The sequence below is a fragment of the Lynx canadensis genome, chromosome E1 (genome assembly GCF_007474595.2).
Source record: "Lynx canadensis isolate LIC74 chromosome E1, mLynCan4.pri.v2, whole genome shotgun sequence".
In the NCBI taxonomy this organism is placed as follows: domain Eukaryota; kingdom Metazoa; phylum Chordata; class Mammalia; order Carnivora; family Felidae; genus Lynx; species Lynx canadensis.
The window spans coordinates 36,609,465-36,629,746 of NC_044316.2; the positions used below are offsets into that span (position 1 = coordinate 36,609,465).

General features: G+C 44.2%; 1 protein-coding gene across 3 annotated transcripts in view; it reads left to right on the forward strand.

Moving 5' to 3' along the window:
- The window catches only part of SKAP1 (src kinase associated phosphoprotein 1), a 287,749-nt gene that overhangs the window by 230,713 nt on the left and 36,754 nt on the right, over positions 1–20,282 (forward strand). For all 3 annotated transcript variants that reach the window (XM_030296974.1, XM_030296975.1, XM_030296976.1), the window contains exons 7-10: positions 1,235–1,359; positions 4,378–4,441; positions 6,599–6,790; positions 16,392–16,442. In XM_030296974.1, the coding sequence (XP_030152834.1) occupies positions 1,235–1,359; positions 4,378–4,441; positions 6,599–6,790; positions 16,392–16,442 (432 nt within the window). The remainder of the gene's footprint in view (positions 1–1,234; positions 1,360–4,377; positions 4,442–6,598; positions 6,791–16,391; positions 16,443–20,282) is intronic.

The following is a 20,282-nucleotide window of genomic DNA, read 5'->3' on the forward strand; positions in this document are numbered from 1 at the left end:
TGCATTTAAATAAGTGGTTGGCATATCTGGATATAAAACCAGGTGTCACGTTCATTCATTCCGAATCCTCTATACTCAAGGTGAGAGAGCGGGAGAGGGAGAGACTTGGAGACTTTTATGGACCATTTTGCCGTCAGGCTGAAATAAAACCTGGTGACCAAAGAAACAACAAAACATTTTAGTGGCCAGTTAGAACAAGGAGAGATACTTTAACAAAAAAGATTCCGGTGTCAGAAAGCACTGTTGCATGGCTCCCTTCTCGCCAGTTACTTCTTATTGTGCCCAAGACATTTTCTCAGGACGTAGTGAGTGTTTGTGTGTATTTCCTTTAGCTCAACCAGGTAAGGATGGAGTCTTTTTCTTTTCTTTTCTTTTCCTAATATTGTCATCCCACTGCCACCTTATCACCATCAGCCTCAAAAAGCATGTATTCAGCAATTCATTCCACATGATAACAGGACACAAATCATCACCCAGGCATTGTGGTTCCACTCCTCTGTATGTCCTGCCTGAACTACACCAGGAGGGCACAAAATCATTGGGAACCACCCCGTCTTTTCCTGTTCCTAGTATTTTATGTTTTAGAAAGAGAGTGACAGCCAGGGTGGTCTCTCCTTTCCCTCCCTTAGGGTCCTTTCCCTCCTTCCTCATCACCCAATGCCACTTCCCAATTTGACCTCTGGGAAGGGGGACAAAATACTGAGTTTTAATTATTCTCCCTCTCGCATGAATTCCCTCCGGACCAGCAGGACGTAGAGAGCGGTCTAGCCCAAATACCACACAGGGCATAGGAGGGGACCCCAGGAACTCGTAATGCCCCCTGAGCTGCTGTCCCTTCCCCTCAAATGTGAGCTCTGCTGGCCCTGACAGCAATAACGCTGCAGGGTTCTGTAATAGCCTTCAAGAGCCTCACGTTTACAGCCACACTCTCCCTGCTGTAATAATTCCTCCTTTCTGTTGTTATAGATCTCTTAACATTCTAATAAATTCTCCATCTCCGTTGTCCTCTTTTGGCAAAATAACCTTTCATGTTGCATTTCCCCAGCTTGGCAGTGATCTCTGCCTCACTGTCATAGTAGCCCCTTCCTGAGCCTCCTTAATGACCTTTCCTTGACTATCGTGGCTCCTCGGGGACAGAACAGCTGTTGCTGTGCTTTTAGCTTACATACCAGAGAGGACGCCTTCCTTTGGTCGCATCTTCTCTAGGGACACAGGGGGTTTTCCTGTCTTGCAGGCAAGCAGCCCAAAGGGACCTTTCTCATTAAGGACTACAGTGTCCGGATGGCCCCGCACCTGCGAAAAGATTCCAAGAAAGAATCCTGCTTTGAACTGACCTCCCAGGACAGGCGCAGCTATGAGGTAAGATGAGCCGAGGAGGCGGTTGGTCCTCACTGCTTTGTAGTTTCGCTCCACGTTTGTGTGTGAGCTGGGGGTGCTATGCTGGGTTCCATCCTTTCTTCATTACCTGCTCACTTCTTACCAGGACCTTCTTTCTTGACATGTCTTCACCTGTGCCATGTGGTGCCCTCCCTCCTGCTCTGTGTTGTCACTCTCATCCTAGATACCGCCTTTGGTTGGCTTCCACCTCCTCACCCCTCCCCTTCCTGGTCTCACTCCATAGGTGAGAGTCTTGTCTGTTGCAGCCCACAACCCAGTTCCTCATTCATCATCTCTAACTTCACCGCTTTAATTCCCATTCTCTTTACTCGTTCCCTGATTATCTTCACTTCCTTCCATGACATCCAGAAAGAGAAAAATCTGACTGTAGAGTGAAAAATAAGTTATTTTCCCATATTCACCTCGCTATCCAAAATAATCTTCCTGTGTGTAGACACACTGCGTATCTCTGGAAGGATTTCTAAGATGTTGGTGACAATGATTAGTGAGCAGTAACAGTGATAACTGGAGGGACTAGAGGACCTGCTCTGGGGTGGGAAAGGCTGATTCTTCATTGCGTTCATTTTTATATATTTGATATGATATAGTAGGTAATATAATAAGTAGTGGATTTAACTAAAGAAATAAAAAGCTCTGAATAAGGGAATGTCATAATTTTCACCAAAAATATATTTTTACATGTGTGTGTATGTGTACAAATATCGTTTCCTGGTTGTTAGTAATTTTTATCTTATCACGATTTTACTGAAACAATTTTTTTTAACCTTTATTTTTGAGACAGAGAGAGACAGAGCATGAACAGGGGAGGGTCAGAGAGAGGGAGACACAGAATCCGAAGCAGGCTCCAGGCTCCGAGCGGTCAGCACAGAGCCCGATGAGGGGCTCAAACTCACGGACCGCGAGATCATGACCTGAGCTGAAGTCGGCCGCTTAACCAACTGAGCCACCCAGGCACCCCACTAAAACCATTCTTTAGCTAACTTATGGAAAACGAGAAAAGCTATGCTAAGGTTAATATTAAGGTTAATATCACTCACTTGAGTAAGCCTTTGACTCTTCAGATGGCTCTCAGTACCCATCGTTTTATGTTTCTACAGTATCTTAACTCTCATTTTGATAAAAACAACCTAGGTCTCCAATATGCAATTTCAAAATTTTATTTATTTATTTAATGTTTATTTATTTTTGAGAGACAGAGCACGAGTGGGGGAGAGAGAGAGGGAGACACAGAATCCCAAGCAGGCTCCAGGCTCTGAGCTGTCAGCACAGAGCCCGACACGGGGCTCAAACTCACAGACCGCGAGATCATGACCTGAGCAGAAGTCTGATGCTTAACTGACTGAGCCACACAGGCGCCCCCCACCCCCGCAAATTTTTTATCTTAACACTAAACTTTGCTAGAGAATCCTTTATAGATATGTACGTAATAGATGAATATACTTGGTATGTTTCTAAGTTATTTTTATTATTCAGTATTGATGGTGCCTCCTCCAGATAAAAATTTATATGACAAGTCTAAATCAATTTCCTTAGATATTTTTTATGGAAATGAGTTTTTAAGAAATCAAGAATGACAATGTCTATTAATAAGTATTAAGCAGGAATCTAGGTTTCTTACACAGCACATATCTTTGTCTTACCCTAATGGCCAGATGATAAAAATGTTTTTCAGGAACAGTCACTTCAAGTTGATTCATTTAAAATAAAAAATTACTAAGGCTTGCTGCTTGACTGGCTGGTTTTGTGAATCAGAATGTAGAGTTTGTTTACTTCTTTTCTTTGGCCCATTGAACCCAAGTCATTACCATGGTCTGTGGATTCTTCCTCTACGATATCTTTTGGATCTTTGCCTTCTTACTTATTCCCACAGCCATCACAATGGCCGTCCTCATCACCTCCCCCAGAGGACTAGTTAAATAGCCTTCTAGCTGGTCTTCTGTCTCCCATTCCTCCCTGTCCAAACCCCTCCTACCCACAACTATTGAAAGAATCTCCTGCTCCTTTTGCTAGAATTTACGGTGGTTTCCTATTGCCTGCATTTTAGGTTGAACTCCTAGTACTCAGAGCCCTCTCATCAACTCCTCCCTGACCCGCAACACTCCGGCATCACCTGTCACTGTCCTCCGGTCAAGCTGATCTGCCTTCCTTCCCCCATACACAGTGGACTCATTCCTAATCCTCTGCACATGGTTCCTTCCAGCAGGCAGTTTCTGCCAACTCTTTTAAAATCCAACCAAAACAGGGGCACCTGAGTGGCTCAGTCGGTTGAGCGTCTGACTTCTGCTCAGGTCATGATCTCCCAATTCATGAGCTTGAGCCCCACATCAGGCTCTGTGCTGACAGCTCAGAGCCTGGAGCCTGCTTCGGACTCTGTGTCTCCCTCTCTCTCTGCCCCTCCCCCATCCATTCTCTGTCTCTCTCGAAAATAAATAAACATTAAAAAAAAAAAAAACATTAAAATAAATAAATAAGTAAAATCCAACCAAAACAGTATTACTTCAACAAGCTTCTCTGGCTTACTCCAGGTGACAGTAAGTGCTCCTTTGCTCTCTCAGCATCTATCTGTTACCAGATGAACATTCTTTGTAGTGTTCCCATCTCAAGTGTGTATATTGTCTCCCTAACCGATGCATTGTTCTTTGCAGTCAGGAATTTTGGTTTGCTTTTTCTTTTTTTTCCTGTAAACGTTTCCCAAAGTAATGTCTGACGAATGCATGGAAAATCGAATGAATGCACATGAACATGAATGTCCAGACTCAAATAGTAGTCCACATTGGGGATACAGAATTGCTGAAGGGAAATATCACTCTGAGTAAGATTTTGGTCTTTTTTGTAAATAGTTAGGCAGAGAATCTCGAGCTTTCAACTTGACTCCGCAACTTAACTCACAAGGCTCTCCTCTTTGAACCTCCCTATGGGATTCATGGAAATTTTATGAATTCACGAAGGTAATAAATTAATTCACTAATTTTTCTTTAGTTTACAGCTGCTAATCCAGCTGAGGCCAGAGACTGGGTGGATCAAATAAGTTTCTTGTTAAAGGGTAAGTATCATTACTACAGAAACAATACATAAGTGGATTTGCAGTTGAAGTTATATTGCATAAATATAATCCACAGCCTTCAATCTGTACTTCTTATCTGCTTGTTCTCCCTTCTACCAGCCTCATGTTATAACAACAAATAGTACCACGTATGAATCAGAAAGTAATGAATCAACGTGGAGTTGATTCAAGTTGATTCAAGTATGAATCAACGTGGAGATGACCTCTGTAATATCCGTACCCACTAGACAAGGAGATTTTGAAAACCAGCTTAGCTCAATTAGGTGTCTTCTAACCCCTTATATTCTGGAAAGGAAAGTTGTGATATCAAACATAAAGTTGCCTAGACGCAATTTAGGTCCCAAATCTTCTCGTTTTAAACTTAGTAAGAAGTAGAAATCTACTCTCATCGAAGTGGCCTTCATGGCCATTGGACATTAGAAGCAAATTGTTCTTTCCCAAACCACAATAAAACGTTCCTTGCTTTGGGATGGGAAGTCCTCCTGCCTGAAGATGTTAAATGACCACTCTTAGAGTGCCCTCTGCTGGCCGACCTGCAGGCACAGCGGTGCCAGTGGCCCTGGAAGTCTAGTCCGGAGTGGCCTGACAGGTAGAGGTAGCCGACTTGAGTCTGTCGCTTGGCATCAGATAACTCACGATACGCCATCATGGCAAGACCCTGCCGCTGCAGAAAGGCAGAAACACCAACTTTATACATGGGCCAAGACCTAAGGAGGAGCACATCAACCCAAAAACACCGAGCCTTTTCATCTCTGTTTTTTATTCTGCTGTGAGATTTTATTGTGGAGAAAAAGAAGGAAGCACCAGAGCTTTAATTACAAGAATTGCCTATTTTACTCGGTTTATGCCTTTGCTATCACAAAAACAAACTATTGCATCTACCAAGAGCGTCACGTATAATAGACTGGAACTAGGCAAACATGAACATTGATGGCGAGACTACAGGGTACACTCTCATCTAGGTGCCTTGGATTTATGCGTGTAATATACCCCTAAGTGTGTAAGCCTCAATAAAACTCAAAGCAGCTTTATTGAGCTGTACCCTGTGGTACTTTCAGAATCCCACATTGAAGAAATTATTCACTCCATTTTATTTTAAAACAAACAAAATAATAACATATGGTTTAAGCCACAAATGTGTCTTTGATCCCTTCCTCAAATGAGGTGGCACCAGAATTCAGATGAAAATTGTTGCGAAATCTTTATTAAATGCCTAATCAAGCCAAACAGCTTTATAGTGTTTTGAAATGAACGTTAGATGTCTCTCCATCCTTTCCTTCCCCAGGGTACCCTGACGGCACTCGCCCATCCTGCAGAGGCCCCTCAGCAGGGTTTCAGAGAGCATTCTGTCCTAGACATCAGAGCACGAACCTTCCCAGTTCCCCATTAAAATAAAAAACCAATCTCCTTCTCCTGCCCTGTGCTCCCCAGTGCCGCAACAGCTCAACATCCTCTGTGCGATGACCCACTTTGAGGTCAGCCAGACTGTGCGGTTGCAAAAGGGCATGGTAACCAACACGGCTCAGCCATTCTATTTGGTCTTGCATTACTGTTACATTTTTCTGTATCTCACTTTCTCCTCTTCCTCCACTTTTTCCTGTTTTTCCTCTTCATAAACAAACTTGTCTGACACTCCGATCTTGTGAGATCATGGAGGAGATGAGCTTCTGGCAGCCCAGCTACCCTGTGGAAGCTGCCATAGTCCCCACAGCTCCGTGCCCCCTGGAGAAGCACAGGCCATCACTCACCCTTCCAGTTTTCTACTTGGCAAACAGTGTGCAGCACGCTGGCATTTCCTCTTCTGGCCTATTTTCTTCCCTTCGCCTCATGCGCTCAGTCGCACACTCCTACTTTTCAGAGCTGCTTCATCCTGATCAAGTTTTATTGCAAGGAAGGATTTATGTTGACGGTTTAAACCTGACACGGTGCTAGTCTGGCCTTTTCTGTAGATTTCCTGCCACCGAGGCCCACATTAGAAATAACAGCACTTAACCTGGTGTTTCATTTTCCTTTGACATATTTTATTCTCATCCCACCTCCTCCTCCTCCTCCTCCTCCTCCCTCCCTCCCTCTTTCCTTCCCTGCCTTATTCTTTTCTTTTTCTCCCCGTCTTGATTATCATCTCTGCCCTGGCAGATCTGAGCTCCTTAACCATTCCATATGAAGAGGAGGAGGAAAAGGAGGAAGAAGAAGAGATGTATGACGATATTGATGGCCTTGACTCCCCAAATTCCAGTTCCCAGTGCAGACCCGTCATCTTGCCTGGGAGTGTGGGGCTAAAAGAGCCCACAAAGGAGGAGGAAGAAGATATTTATGAAGTCTTGCCAGGTGAGAAATTTTATCTTCTGGTTATCTTCCATTAGTTTTAGAAATTCTTGACCTGGTGGAAGAATATAAGTTTGAACCCTCCCAAGGAAGCCAAATCTCTGAAGAAAAGAGTACGAGGAAGCTTCAGTGGCGCCTCCATGATCCCCAGTACAGAGGCTCTCCCTAGCTCTGGGAGCAGGATGAAGTGATCCGGGAGTGTCTTTGACCATTGCCATGTGAAGTAGCCTATCACACACGGCAGCGAGGTTAAAGAGTCAAGAATGCTCACGCTGGCCTCCGTTGGCTTGCTCTGGATCTTGAGCTGGGTCATCAAAACTCTCTAGTCTCAACTTCTTGTCTGTGTAAATGTGAGAGTAAGGTAAAGTCGTCTCAAAATGATGAAGGGGATATCAGAAGCCTGAAGGAACATAGATCAGTGCTGACAAACCTTCTGCGTAACCTGAGAAGACCCTGACGGAGCACAACACAGGAGGACCTAGTTCAGACATACCACAAGTCAGATCGCACCTCTTACACATAAACCTGTTTCCTCTGCCCACCATTACAGCAAGCCCAGGTACAGATTTCTTTTCTTCCAAAGGCATGATAGCTGGCATCTCAAAAAACGTATAGTCATCACTGCTTCCGCCTAGCCACTTCTTGTGGGAACGGCAGCAGCTGTTGAACAGCGCAGAGCACGGTGGGGGTCAGACTGTGGAAAACCGAAGCCTGAGCCTTTTAATTGTGAGGTAGTTAGACCACAGGAACGCTGAATCTTCAAGTCCATTCAGAAAGATCGCTCCTGTGGAAATTTGCCAGGAGTTCAGGGCTCTGCTGAGAAATTCAAGTTAAGCCTAAATTTATAGCAAGTGAAACCTCGATCCCAGATGAACTTAGGAACTAAGGTGAATCTAACACTCGGGCCCCTGAAGACAGGGCTGGTTGCTAAAAAGCACGGTCAGTAAGCAACTGGCATTTCAAGGCTTCCTGAGAAGAGGGTCCAATCCTGTCAGCACTGCATTCGCCTTTTCCCTGGGGGGGCGAGGGTTGGGGGTGGGGAGCCACGTCATTGCTTCCTGAGTCAAGGAGCAAGGCTGTGGCTGCAAGGCTCCTTCCTGCTGGGGACCTCACCCACCTCCCCACCCTCCAGGGAGGGCCTGCTTCTCCTCCTCACACTTCCAGCCTCTGCCAGCCCCGACTTCCCCTGCCTTTTTGTTGTCTTTTATTATGCAAATGATATCTTGGTTGAGGTCGAGCCATTTCTTGTGTCTGAAGTTAAAAAAAAAAAAAATGATAATTTCCTCAGCAAGTCATTGTCGTTAATGAAGTTTTACAAAAACAGATACAACCAAAGGAAAATAAAATTTCACAGGTGATAAATTTTTCCAATTTCCCTGGCAGAATTCGATAGGATTGTTAAATTAAGAGTGAAGGTGTCTGTTAGAAAGCAACGAGCAGTGATGGGTAATTTTATAGAGTGGAAAATTGAATCAAATTGCTACATTAAAACACAGCTCCTCTGAGAATCTTCCCTTTCACAGGCTGCTCCATTGCAACAGCAGGGTGCAGAAATGGATCTAATTCACAACACTCCCTAAAAGGAGATGTACTCCCCAAGTTGGCCAGAATCTTCTTAAGGAGCTCATAGCCTACCCACTCCCGTCCAGGCTGGGGGAAATAGCTGGGTGACACTCCGCTTTGGGTCACAGCTGTGGAAGAGTGCTCTGGGAAAACCTCACTGAACCACTCAGCCCTGTGGGAAGCAAACAAGGGCCTTTTCATGTACTAGGTTTAGTTCTCAAAGAGGCCAGAGAGGAGGGGGCTGATGCTCAGAGCAAAGGAGAGGAAAGAGAAGGAGCCTCAGGAAACGAGATGAGTTTGAGACCATCACCTTACTCCAGACGATGGATCGATGAGTGTGTGATTGGCTTCTTAAAGACCATTCTTCCCCTGCCTCCTTAACTCCGACCTGTGGCCATCACGGCACTGCCAAGGGTCCCAGGGCATTCCTCCAAAATTCACGGCAGGTCAGATGTTGGGGTGGGCTCCAAGAGCATGGCAACTGGTCTGCTTTCTCCGGGAAAGCCATAACCTCTGCTCACAACAACCGTCCCTTGAACATGAGGAAGCCACACTGCAGAGAGCCAGAGCAACTTACTTGCTTTTGTAAGTTTCCAAAGGATGGTGCTGTACCCAGCCAACAGGTTCTCTCCTGAAAGCCTCTATCCATCACAGTCTTTAGAGACAGCACTGGAGGTGGGCTGTATTGGCATTGAATGATGATATGAATATTTGAGCCCCAAGTCTCCATCACCCAGCCTCCCATCCACACACTCAGCTTGTCGCTTCTGAAGTTTCTGTTCATTATACAAGTGCCACACTACCAGTCCTGGAGGAAGTGAAAGGGAAAATGAGGGGGCCTGACGTTACCTACCCACTGCTCCATCTCACAAGGTCTACCAAGCAGCGGCAGGTGAGAGACAGCAAGATACTGCAGGAAAAAGTGCTGGCTCTAAGTCAGAATGCACCTGCTCAGCCACCTGCTAGCTATGAGACCTTGAGCAAGTTATTAGCCCTCTCTGTGTGTGATTTTCCCACCTGTACAATGGGGATAACAATAGTACCTATCATGGAGAAAGGCTGTGAGAAGCCTGGAACTGTAGTGTATAAAGCACTTAGAACCGAGCCCTGGCATACTGTGAGTACTCAGTAAAGGCTGGCTACTAGTAATTTGGTGACGTGTAAATAAGAAGTGTTACCTCCTTGAAAAATTGAGGAATGGCTAGTTCCCCACCCCCGCCAACCAAACCTGAGACAGTCCAGTTGGACATTTTCAGCTATACGTACGAAGCAGGTGAAATTGAAAATCCTGAGCAGATGGCGTGTGGACTGCACCTTCTGCTCAGGCCCGTTTTTACTGCAAGGACAGGTGCTGGGTGGAGGGACGGCCAGCGGGAACGTGGGGCTGTGCTAACACTGCATACCCATCCGAAGTCAAATGACTTGGGCTTCTAACATTCGTCTCATTATAACAGGTAAATGTGCTTTGCGGAAGATACTTAGCATTGGTGGTTCTGCCCCTCCTTCGCCTTTGGGCTGGGGCCTACAGAAGCCTCCTTGTCTCTATTGGGAGACCATGGAAGTGAGGTCTCCCTCCCAGAATATAATTTCAGTGAGCTTCCTAGTAGAGAGAAAAGTGCTTATCACACATACCAAGTCAATACAAAAATGTTTTTTCCTAATCAGAATAATGTATGGGTCATCAAATTAAATGTGCGACATCACATTGATCATGGGATAATTAGCATTTGCTACGTGGCTGGCACCGTCCTTCCCATGAGGGAAAACCAGAGCACTCGAGGTTTTCGGCCAAGACCACAAAAATGTTAGTCCTGGGTAATATGGTTTCAAGGTTGGTATCCAGTGGGATTTCTGAACATCCGTGTTGAGCATATGGGGGCCCTTGATTTTTAAGATCTCATTTGCAGTAGATTAAACTGTAGGGACCCGCCACAAAGAAATGCTTTTAAAGCGATGTGTGGGAGACAGGAGGCTTTTCTGAGCCGTCTCTCACCCCTCCCTGCAATTATTTTACAGGCTAGCACAGGCCCAGTTTTGTGATTCAATATTCCATAAAAGGACAACTTTTATCAGGTTTCACTTTGTCTGGGGCCTCAAAGCTGGGATCCAGCAAGACGCCAGAGACCACTGTACAGCTTTAACTGGGGCCTTACAGCAGCTGCAGTGACAACAGAATCTGACTCTGTTCTCCAGAGAGCTTTCAGGAGAGCAAACGGGAAGAGAGACACAGAGTTCTCCCTAGGAATTTCTGTGTGCATTCCGATGCTGCCCACACTGCCCGGGAGGGTTATTACAGAACCAGAAACCAGATTGCTTTATAATAAAGCATATAACTGGTGCTTTTTTTTAAATTTAAGTCAAATGAAAACAAGCATTCTGTGAAATTCTTTTTCCCCCTGTACTGTTGTCCAGACCCACAGGAAGAGGGAATGGTGATAGTGGGTCTAAGGAAAGAAAAAAGAAAAGAAAAGAAAAGAAAAGAAAAGAAAAGAAAAGAAAAGAAAGGAAGGGAAGGGAAGGGAAGGGAAGGGAAGGGAAGGGAAGGGAAGGGAAGGGAAGGGAAGGGAAGGAAAAGAAAAGAAAAGAAACAGACACCAAAAACACAAAGTTTAGGGGTGTCTGGGTGGCTCAGTTGGTTGAGCATCTGGCTCTTGATTTTGGCTCAGGTCATGATCTCATAGTTTGTGGGATTGAGCCCTGCATCGGGCTCTGCACTGAAAGTGCAGAGCCTGCCTGGAATTCTCTCTCGCTCTCTATTTCTCTCCCTCTCTCTCTCTCTCTCTCTGTCTCCCTCTCTCTCCCCCTCCCTCTCTGTCTCTGCCTCTCCCCTGCTTACACACTCTCTTTCTCAAAATAAATTAATAAACATTTAAAAAAAGAAAACCAGGGTACCTGGGTGGCTCAGTATGTTAAGCATCCAACTTCCGCTCAGGTCATGATCTCACGGTTCATGAGTTCAAGCCCCACATTGGGCCCTGTGCTGACAGCTCAGAGCCTGGAGCCTGCTTCAGATTCTGTGATTCCCTCTCTCTCTGTCCCTCCCCCGCCCCCATCAAAAAAATAAATAAAAATTAAAGCAATTGTTTTAATAAATAAATAAACCACAAAGTTTATGAAGAAGGGATTTTTCAATTTCAAAGAAAAGCAACACTCCATCAAAGCATCAATGCCATCATCAGGCCTAAGCTTCCTGGCCGGGTTCTCTCTCACTCCTATGCACACTGGGCCCTAGCCACAAGGGCTCTTTGACCAGCACCAAAACCAGAACATGACCATGATCATGACCATGACCAGCACCAGAATCATGCTGACTTTTTGGTTTGGTTTTGTTTTTCACCTGGAATATCCTCCCTGAGTTCACCCTATGAAGCCCCCCTACGCATTCTGCTTAAAACATGTCTCCTTAGCGACACCCCCCCCCCCAAATACTCAACAGGAATTGAGCTCCGTCTTAGCCTTTACCACGGTGATTTATATTCAGGTCTTTCTCCTCCAATTAGTAGGTGCTCAATTATTATTGGTGGAATTAAATTCAGCGCATTCCACGTGCTGCTGTTAGTGCAAATTGGATTTAATATCTTGTACATCAAGACCCATACCACAGAGATAGGATGCAAATATTTTCAAGTAACAGTTTAGATTACCAACTATACAACAGAGGATTAAGTGTGTTATTAGCATCTTGCTCATTTTTTCCACATTGTCTGAAGAGGTGCTATAACACCCACAGATTTATAGCATATCTGTGCATGCTGTGGAGTGGTTTCTATTTCCACTTTCCTGCACGTTCTCTTTATACCCTGAGTCTATCTGCATTTCTCTTGCGTCTGTCACCAGAGCACCTTGACATCTGGTTGCACATTGATACACTTGGCATTTTTTAAGCTTCTGTCACCTTGCTTTGTTTGGGGGAAGTGGTTTCCCTCTTTCTGATCTAGTCATTTTTTTAATGTTATTCTCAGTTAAGCCGGTGTCACAGCAGCGCTTCAGAAAAGAGCCAGGTGTCATGGGAAGCCAGCCCCTCTCTGCACCTCCACGGTGGAGTCAGTGTCCTGTTCTTTTCAGCCTCTCATTAGTGTCCCTGACACTGTGCCAAGACTGTTGATTGAAATCAACTCTCTGGATACTGATGCTCATTTGTGATGCCCCATGGTTCTCTTACATGTTCACACAACTAACAGAATCTTCCTCAACTGTTTTCCCAGTTGAAATGAGATATTTGGGAATCAAGTAGAGCATTTAACGTAATAAGTGGACAGTAATCTTCAGAGGTTAATTGTTTAAAACCTATGTAAGGTTGGGGTCCCATATGCCCTGTTAGGAGCAAGGACCATTATAATCTATTACTGTTTAAAGTTGAGCTAGCACATAAATTTTAATTCTCTCTTAAATGAAGATGTATTCCAGTAGATGTAATACTAAAATGCCTACTAATATTCTCATAAAGAAGTTCAACAAGCTCTTTAGCCTAAAGAATTTTTTTTTTCAAAATAATCTCTTTAAAATGAAAGGTTCATCTTACAGATGGAAAAAAAAATGAGAAATCTAGCTGTTTAACCCACCCTCTTTTGTGAGCAAAGAGACATTTCTTTCTGTTGCCATGAAATCAGTTTTCTCAGCGTTGGCATTTGAAGGATGCCAGTTTGATTTGGTTGAAGGACCAGAGGTAAAGTGTATGCCTCTCTGTTTGTATTGTGCTATCCCCCGCCCCCGCCCCCCTGCAGCTGGGAAGGTGCTGAGAGGTACTGCCTTTCACAACCAGCTATAGAGAGAGCATTTGCCTCCACTATGTTGATGATACCTCCATACTCACCCTTTCAAAGGCACAGCACCCAGCCTCTCACATCAGTAGCTAGCCTTCTTGACTTGAGCCCACTCTCAGCCACCCGGGAAGGTCAACGTTAGATAGAACAGATGTGGGGATTAGAGCTTCCCCATTCCCATCCATCACTGAAGAGCTTAGTAATGGTGGCGAATGATATACAAGATCTATGGCCAGCGTTCTGCTTTCTTTCTAGGTGACTCCACAGGCGCAATGGAAATCAGAGTATCTGGTCTGGAATTGAACTGCGTAGAACAGATTTTTATTTTTCCCATTTTTGTATCATGACTAGATTAAGTGCTGTTGCCTGAAAGGATAAAGGAATCAAGTTTAGTTTTCATTTTTATCATTGCAAATACATTTACGTTCTCCTATTTTACAAATGCAAAGAGCAGGCAAGCCACTTTCAATAATTTATTTTAAAATCAATGCTAATGAGGTTATGTCTCGTCAGTGGCCGAGTTTTACAATAAAGTCTGATTTATTTAGAAAAGATCTTTGGTGTAGCTTCCCATCTAATGGTGGTGGGAAGGAGGTGGAGTCACAGGCACGGTGACCCTCCAACTTCGGATCCAATTTGTAATTCACAGCGGAGATCTGACCCAATTTACATTGATTAGAATTGGGAGGAAGAGACATCTGTGCACAGACAGCAGAGGTAGAATAAACCCTCCCTGCAAAAGTGCCTAAGCACAGCAAATTATTGGTCTTTGTGATTGAGTTGTTTGGTTATCAGCAGAAGAGATGCTCCCTGTCCAAATCATTGGGTATCTCAAGAACGGACGCCGCACCAACTCTTCTTCTAGCGTTTTCAATCCTGTGAAATTGGTCCCATGTCAAAAAGGAAAAGCATCACAGCAGAGGAAGGAAGGAAGTGGGCAAGTGATAGGAAGACAATGTGCAAAGAATGATGTTTAACGTGATTTATTTCAGCACGGTCTATTTCCGATATTTGATTTCACTCCTCCATTATCTCACATCTTTATCCCTCCTGGGGAGATGGGGGAGGGACGGGGAGCACTACAGGTGGGAAGTAGGAAATTCTCTGCTGTGAAGCCATATGTGAAGGTAAGAAGAGCTGAGTTCTTTCCCCACGGATCTTTCCCCACGGAATCTTTTAAGGCAAATATAGGTTATGTGTATGGTATTTTTTTAAATTTTTTTAATGTTTTTATTTATTTTTGAGACAGAGAGAGACAGAGCATGAGCAGGGGAGGAGCAGAGAGAGAGGGAGACACAGAATCCGAAGCAGGCTCCAGGCTCTGAGCTGTCAGCACAGAGCCCGACGCGGGGCTCGAACTCACAGACTGTGAGATCATGACCTGAGCCGAAGTCGGACGCTTAACCGACTGAGCCACGCAGGCAACCCTGGTATTTTTTTTTTTCAACGTTTATTTATTTTTGGGACAGAGAGAGACAGAGCATGAACGGGGGAGGGGCAGAGAGAGAGGGAGACACAGAATCAGAAACAGGCTCCAGGCTCTGAGCCATCAGCCCAGAGCCTGACGCGGGGCTCGAACTCACGGACCGCGAGATCGTGACCTGGCTGAAGTCGGACGCTTAACCGACTGCGCCGCCCAGGCACCCCTCTGGTATTTTTTTTAATCTTGGTGACATATGACTCATTTCTCCAGCATACCAATCCCTTAATTTTTATTTTTGCATGGAAACCGTATCATCCATCTTGTATGCGAAATCAGTTACTTCTTTAATGTTCTATAGTGCTCTCATATACTTTTGTGCTGTTTCTTCTTACTCATGAGCTTAGAATTTACTTCCCCCACTCTGACATACCAGAATTCAAATTGCTCTGGAAAACTTATATTTAAAACAAAAGGAACTGTCCCCAAGCCATCTCCTCAAAAGTTTCATTTAGTGGCATAACTGTGGGGAAACCAGTCAGATAAGTGCCCCAACTCCCAGGGAGAGAAAGTATATGTAGACAAAAAAACCAAAGTCTTCAGCCCTCAAAATGTTGCTTATTATGCCCCATTCGTTGTGTGTGTGTGTCCATGTGTGTATGTGGGGGGGGGGGGGGCGGAGAGTGTGTGTGTGTGTGTGAGGGAGTTGAGGTGATGAAAAGGAGAGGAGCAACTGTAATTTTGCTCATTTTACTCCACGTATAAAATGGCTTAATATGATTCTGATGCTCATGCCTTCTTTCTAAAGGCCCAATTCCCATGTTATCAGGTAGTATGAGATGAAACAGGTTAATGAGGGCAAGAAACAAGCCAATCATGTGGTGACGTTGACCATATAAACACTTGATCAGAGTTAGACAATAGCACTGACTTAGAACCCATTGTGTACCTGCAACAATTAATTAAAAGACCATTCCAACTGCCCTCAGGAGCTTACACTCTAATGAACAAGGCAGGCTAAATAACAACAGTAAAAAGATAACTACAAGCCCCAAGTACTAGGAACATAAAATTACTTACATGACCAGGTTCTGCTACAGCTGAACAAAACTTGATGCATTAAGGACTAATTAATCATGGAGGGTTTAAACACATGCTTAGCTACACACACACACACACACACACACACACACACACACACACTGTAAGTCTGGATGCTTACACTTACAAAGAGACAAGACATTTAGAAGAGAATTCTAGAAGGAGAGGAGAAAGAGCTTGAGGGAAAGGATTAAGATTTCAATGACAGAGATATTTAGTGCCTGAATAATCCAGTGGATTGGAAGCGCCACAGGACGCGGACCCCGCCAGTCTTACCCACTGCAGCAATCTCCAGTTCCTACCGTAGCGCTTTGCATATAGTGAGCACTTAAAAATGTTTATGAATAAATAAATGAGGAGGGAAGGAGAAGGGCCAATTTTAAGGTGGGAGATAACTATTAAAAAAAAAAGAGGGGCACCTGGGTGGCTCAGTCAATTAGGCATCCGACTCCGGCTCAGGTCATGATCTCACAGTCTGTGAGTTCGAGCCCCGCATTGGGCTCCGTGCTGACAGCTCAGAGCCTGGAGCCTGCTTCGGATTCTGTGTCTCCCTTTCTCTCTGCCCTTCCCCGATTTGTGTTCTGTCTCTCTCTGTCTCTCAAAAATAAATAAAAATGTGAAAAAAAACAATTAAAAAAAAGACCAATTAGTGCCTTGAAAAGAGCACGTTGAGCTCTGAAAAAGAAGACCCCCATTGGCATAAATAGTATAAGACTTGACCACTAATTGCTAATGCTGCTGGTGTTTATCCCCTCAGATGAAGAGCACGATCTGGAAGAGGATGAGAATGGGACTCCACATAAAGGAGGTATGAGAGCTTCGCAGATATATAGGCACTGGGTAGGATGCTTGGGCTTCACTAATTAAGAGGGTGCTGGTGTGTCGGCCTCAGAAGCCCCAAATAAGATGACTGGATAGGGAAATATCTCAACCTTAAAAGCAGCCACCCATTCACCTTAATTAATGTTCCCAGAACAGCTAAGATTTATCCGACAGAGGGTAGGAAACCAAAGCAGATATTTATTTTTTCCTATCAGTATTTCCTAAATCAGTACAGTGAAAATAGAATTGCCTCATCTCTAAGAGATCAGAGGATTGAGAGTGGAAAGAATGGAAATGTCTCCTCTCTGAGAGGCCTGGAGATTGCGAGTTCAGAGGGGAATGGAAATGTGTCAGATCTGGAAAGTGAACATGGGGTGAAGGATAGAATTGCTTGGTGATGCTGACTTCTGATGGCCTGCTTTGATTCCAGGCACATTTGGAAATGAATATGTAACAGGTTTGTTGAATACAAAATCACATCTTATTCATCCCAGACTGTTAACCATGCTTTAGGCTGTTAGTGAGCCCATCTTTTCTTAAGGTCAGATGCCCCTCTAAAGCCTCCTTAAGTGGACCAAGGACCTATTCCGTCCTTGTCAGTAAAGGAATGTGAATCACAAAGGCCACCTCAAGGACATTCATCCCATCAGCAGAGCCTAAATTGTGGCTGATTTGGATACTAGCTGATTTTTTTCTTCTTAGAGATTCTATGAAAGTCTTAAGCCTAGGAGTTCTTTCCATCTTTCCCTCCCTGGTCCCTCTCCATTTCCCTGGCCCTTCCTTTTCCCATTCTCCTCTCTCTTCTTGTGCCTTTTGTTTTCTTCATTACCCACTCAGCAAGGCCCCGTTTTCCTAAGGTTCATGTTCTATGGGAAGTGAATACGTAACAGGCTTAGTGAAGGACCTAACTTCATTTAAGTGCCCAACTTCTCCCAGGGAGAGAAAAGACAGGGAAGAGACGGCATCAGAAGTCATGTGCCAAAGCAGGAGAGTAAGAAAGAACTGGGGCAAGGGTGGTACGGGATTAGTGTGGCTCTCAGTAAGCGCTTCATAATAATTAACACGTATAATGAAGTCCCTTCTGAAACCTATTTTCTACTGTTTCCTACTTGCTGTGCAGAATTCCAACAGAAAATCTGTTTTCTGACCAATCTATGTAGCTGCCTTTTTTCAATCAACTCCCATCATCAGTGCAGGAAAAACAGCTAATGTGGACAGGCCAGGGTAGAAAACTGTAAGCTTCCTGTGCCCAACTTTATATTAAACTCCATTCAGGAAGCAGCAGTCTCTAGCAAAAGTCTAAAATTCAGTTTCAGGGGGCACCTGGATGGCTCAGTAGGTTGCGTGTCCAACTCTTGATTTCAGCTCAAGTCATGATCTCACGGTTCCTGAGATTGAGCCCTGCATCAGGCTCTGTGCTGATAGCATGGAGCCTACTTGAGATTCTCTCTCTCTCCCTCTCTCTTTGCCCTCCCCTGCTCACACACTCTCTCTCTCTCTCTTTCAAAAATAAATAAACATTTGAAATTCAATTTCAGACTCCTCCCTCATCCCATTTCCTCTTTCCACCTTTCTTTGTGAGGCTCTGTCTTGGATGGGGGGATGGTGAGAGAAGGTTTATTTCTTAGCTGTTCCAATGGCTCTAATTCAAGTAGGTTTAAAAAAGAAAAAAAAAACCTTTTGTTCCTCATGCTTCCTGCCTCCAAAATAGGTGTTGTTAAAGTGTAGTGAGCTCTAAATATGCTTCCATGGTTTATGTTTATACTTCCCACCAGTTATAATGATTGGTGACTTAGTGATTAAAAAACAGAGGAGGACTTTTTGCTCTCTCTGCAGAATCTGAGGCAGGAATTTTTATTATTTGTGTTTACTTATTTATTTATTGAATTTATACAGTGCCTTTTCTCCAAAGGAGCTATAGAAATGGCGACAAATACGGAGCATCCAAATGGCATCTCTTAGCTTTATAACAATAAAACGTAGAGGTCCAAGGGAAGGGTGGGCAGCCCCCTGAAGGCATATTCTAGGGAATATGAAGGGAATTCTAGGACAGTGTGCACTCTTATGTAATAGACAAGCTACACAGGTTTGCTTCACTTAGTTTTTCTCAGGTGTCACATGTCTTTGGGGGGTGGGGGGGAGTGGGATGACTTTTCTCCTAAAAGATACCATGACTAGCAGGATGACCTTTAAGATCCACATACTTTTCTCCAGAACTCTTCCAGAGATCCTATTCCCAGAAACGCTGTGCTTTCCCATAATGGAATTGCTAACATTTTTAAAGCCCAACTAGATCTTATCAGAAGAGGAGGAAAAAAGGAATTCAGTTTATCCTCATTGGGTGTTAATGACCCTGTAAGATGTAATTTCTTTTATTTTATTCTGTTACCTAGAAAATCTATCACAGCCTTGTCGTATTGATTGTTCAATCTATAAAGAGCTCAGTTTACAGCATGACTGTTAGTAACAGGGTTATTTTAATGAGTGACTCTTCAGCACCTCAGATTCTCACTAAATTGCAACCCATCAGCCTAACAGTCTAACACTAAGTGTCTTCCGTGATGAGAGTTTATCTCCCTTCCCTATCATGAGAAGGCAGTGTGCAGGTAACCAAAAATAAAACTCATCCTGTGCTATTTATATGAAAACTACCGGCCATTGGCTTGGGTATGCCATGCCAAATAAAAAGCCAAGCTGGAGGCACAGCTCATTCTTAAGTACATCAAATATCTGACCAAGAAAGATCTCGAAACAGTTGTTTTCACTCTAAAATCATGGGCAAAGTCAGCCAAAAAAAGGAGCCCCTATGTAGTAATTTCCGCAGGGCAGAAAAGCGGTCACTCATGAGCTTCCATTTCCGAGGCACTTTTTCCATTTTAGCATCTACTAATGGAGTGATCGCATGAAAGAAACTGAGGGAAGCCACAGAGGTATTTGCAGCTCTTACTTTTTGAAGCTTGTTTCCCAAGGCCAAATGTGAGTTGATCATCAGCCAGCTACAGTTTTGGCCCAATAAAAGGAGCGTAGGAGATGAAACTCAGGATCTGTGGATGTTCTCCACTTCAAGATCCTACTTACAACATTAAGGACCAGAGTGACTTCAAAACTCAAGGTTAAATGGCCATGAAAACAAGCAAATGGCAATGTTCAGTTGCTCTTCCTGTTCTGGGATCATCGTCAGTGGAACTTGGCAGATTTTTTTATACCTTTCCTTCTGAAATGGTTAATACGGTGTCAGACTGAGTCTGCTTTGGTGGGCTGAATGAACATGGTGGGCTTATCCGGCCTGGCTTAGAGAATATTCAAGTCTCTTCCAGTGGGTCACTGCCTTAGCCTTCTACGCCCATTTCTCACCTACCCACGGTCTAGCAAGGACGGGCTCTATCCATCTTCTCATTCTGTCTCTTGTTTCCATAATTTGCTGAGTATTTGCACCCACTGCCAGGCCTCAGTAGCACAGTCCTTTGGCTCATCAAGCGAATGTAAACAACATGCTGACCTGCCTTTAGCCTCTTTTCCTTGTTCACAGCTTGAATTCTGTAGCTACCCAGTGTCTCCCAAACAAAAGCCCAAGGTGACATTTGAACTCTGGAAGGAACACAGTCAAGTTCTGCCCTTCCTAAGGAGGAAGAGAGGCAGAAAGGTATCCTGGTCCTTTTACCTTAGAACTCTCCACGTCATAGAGGTTTATTTTCAAATTCTGAGTCTGTCAACAGTAGTACCAACCTGGCTTCAGTTACAGGAGAAATGACTATTACTGGTTATAAAGAACTTGGTGTGGAATGACAAATGCTTTGCAACAAACACCTAGAGAAGAGAGAAAAAC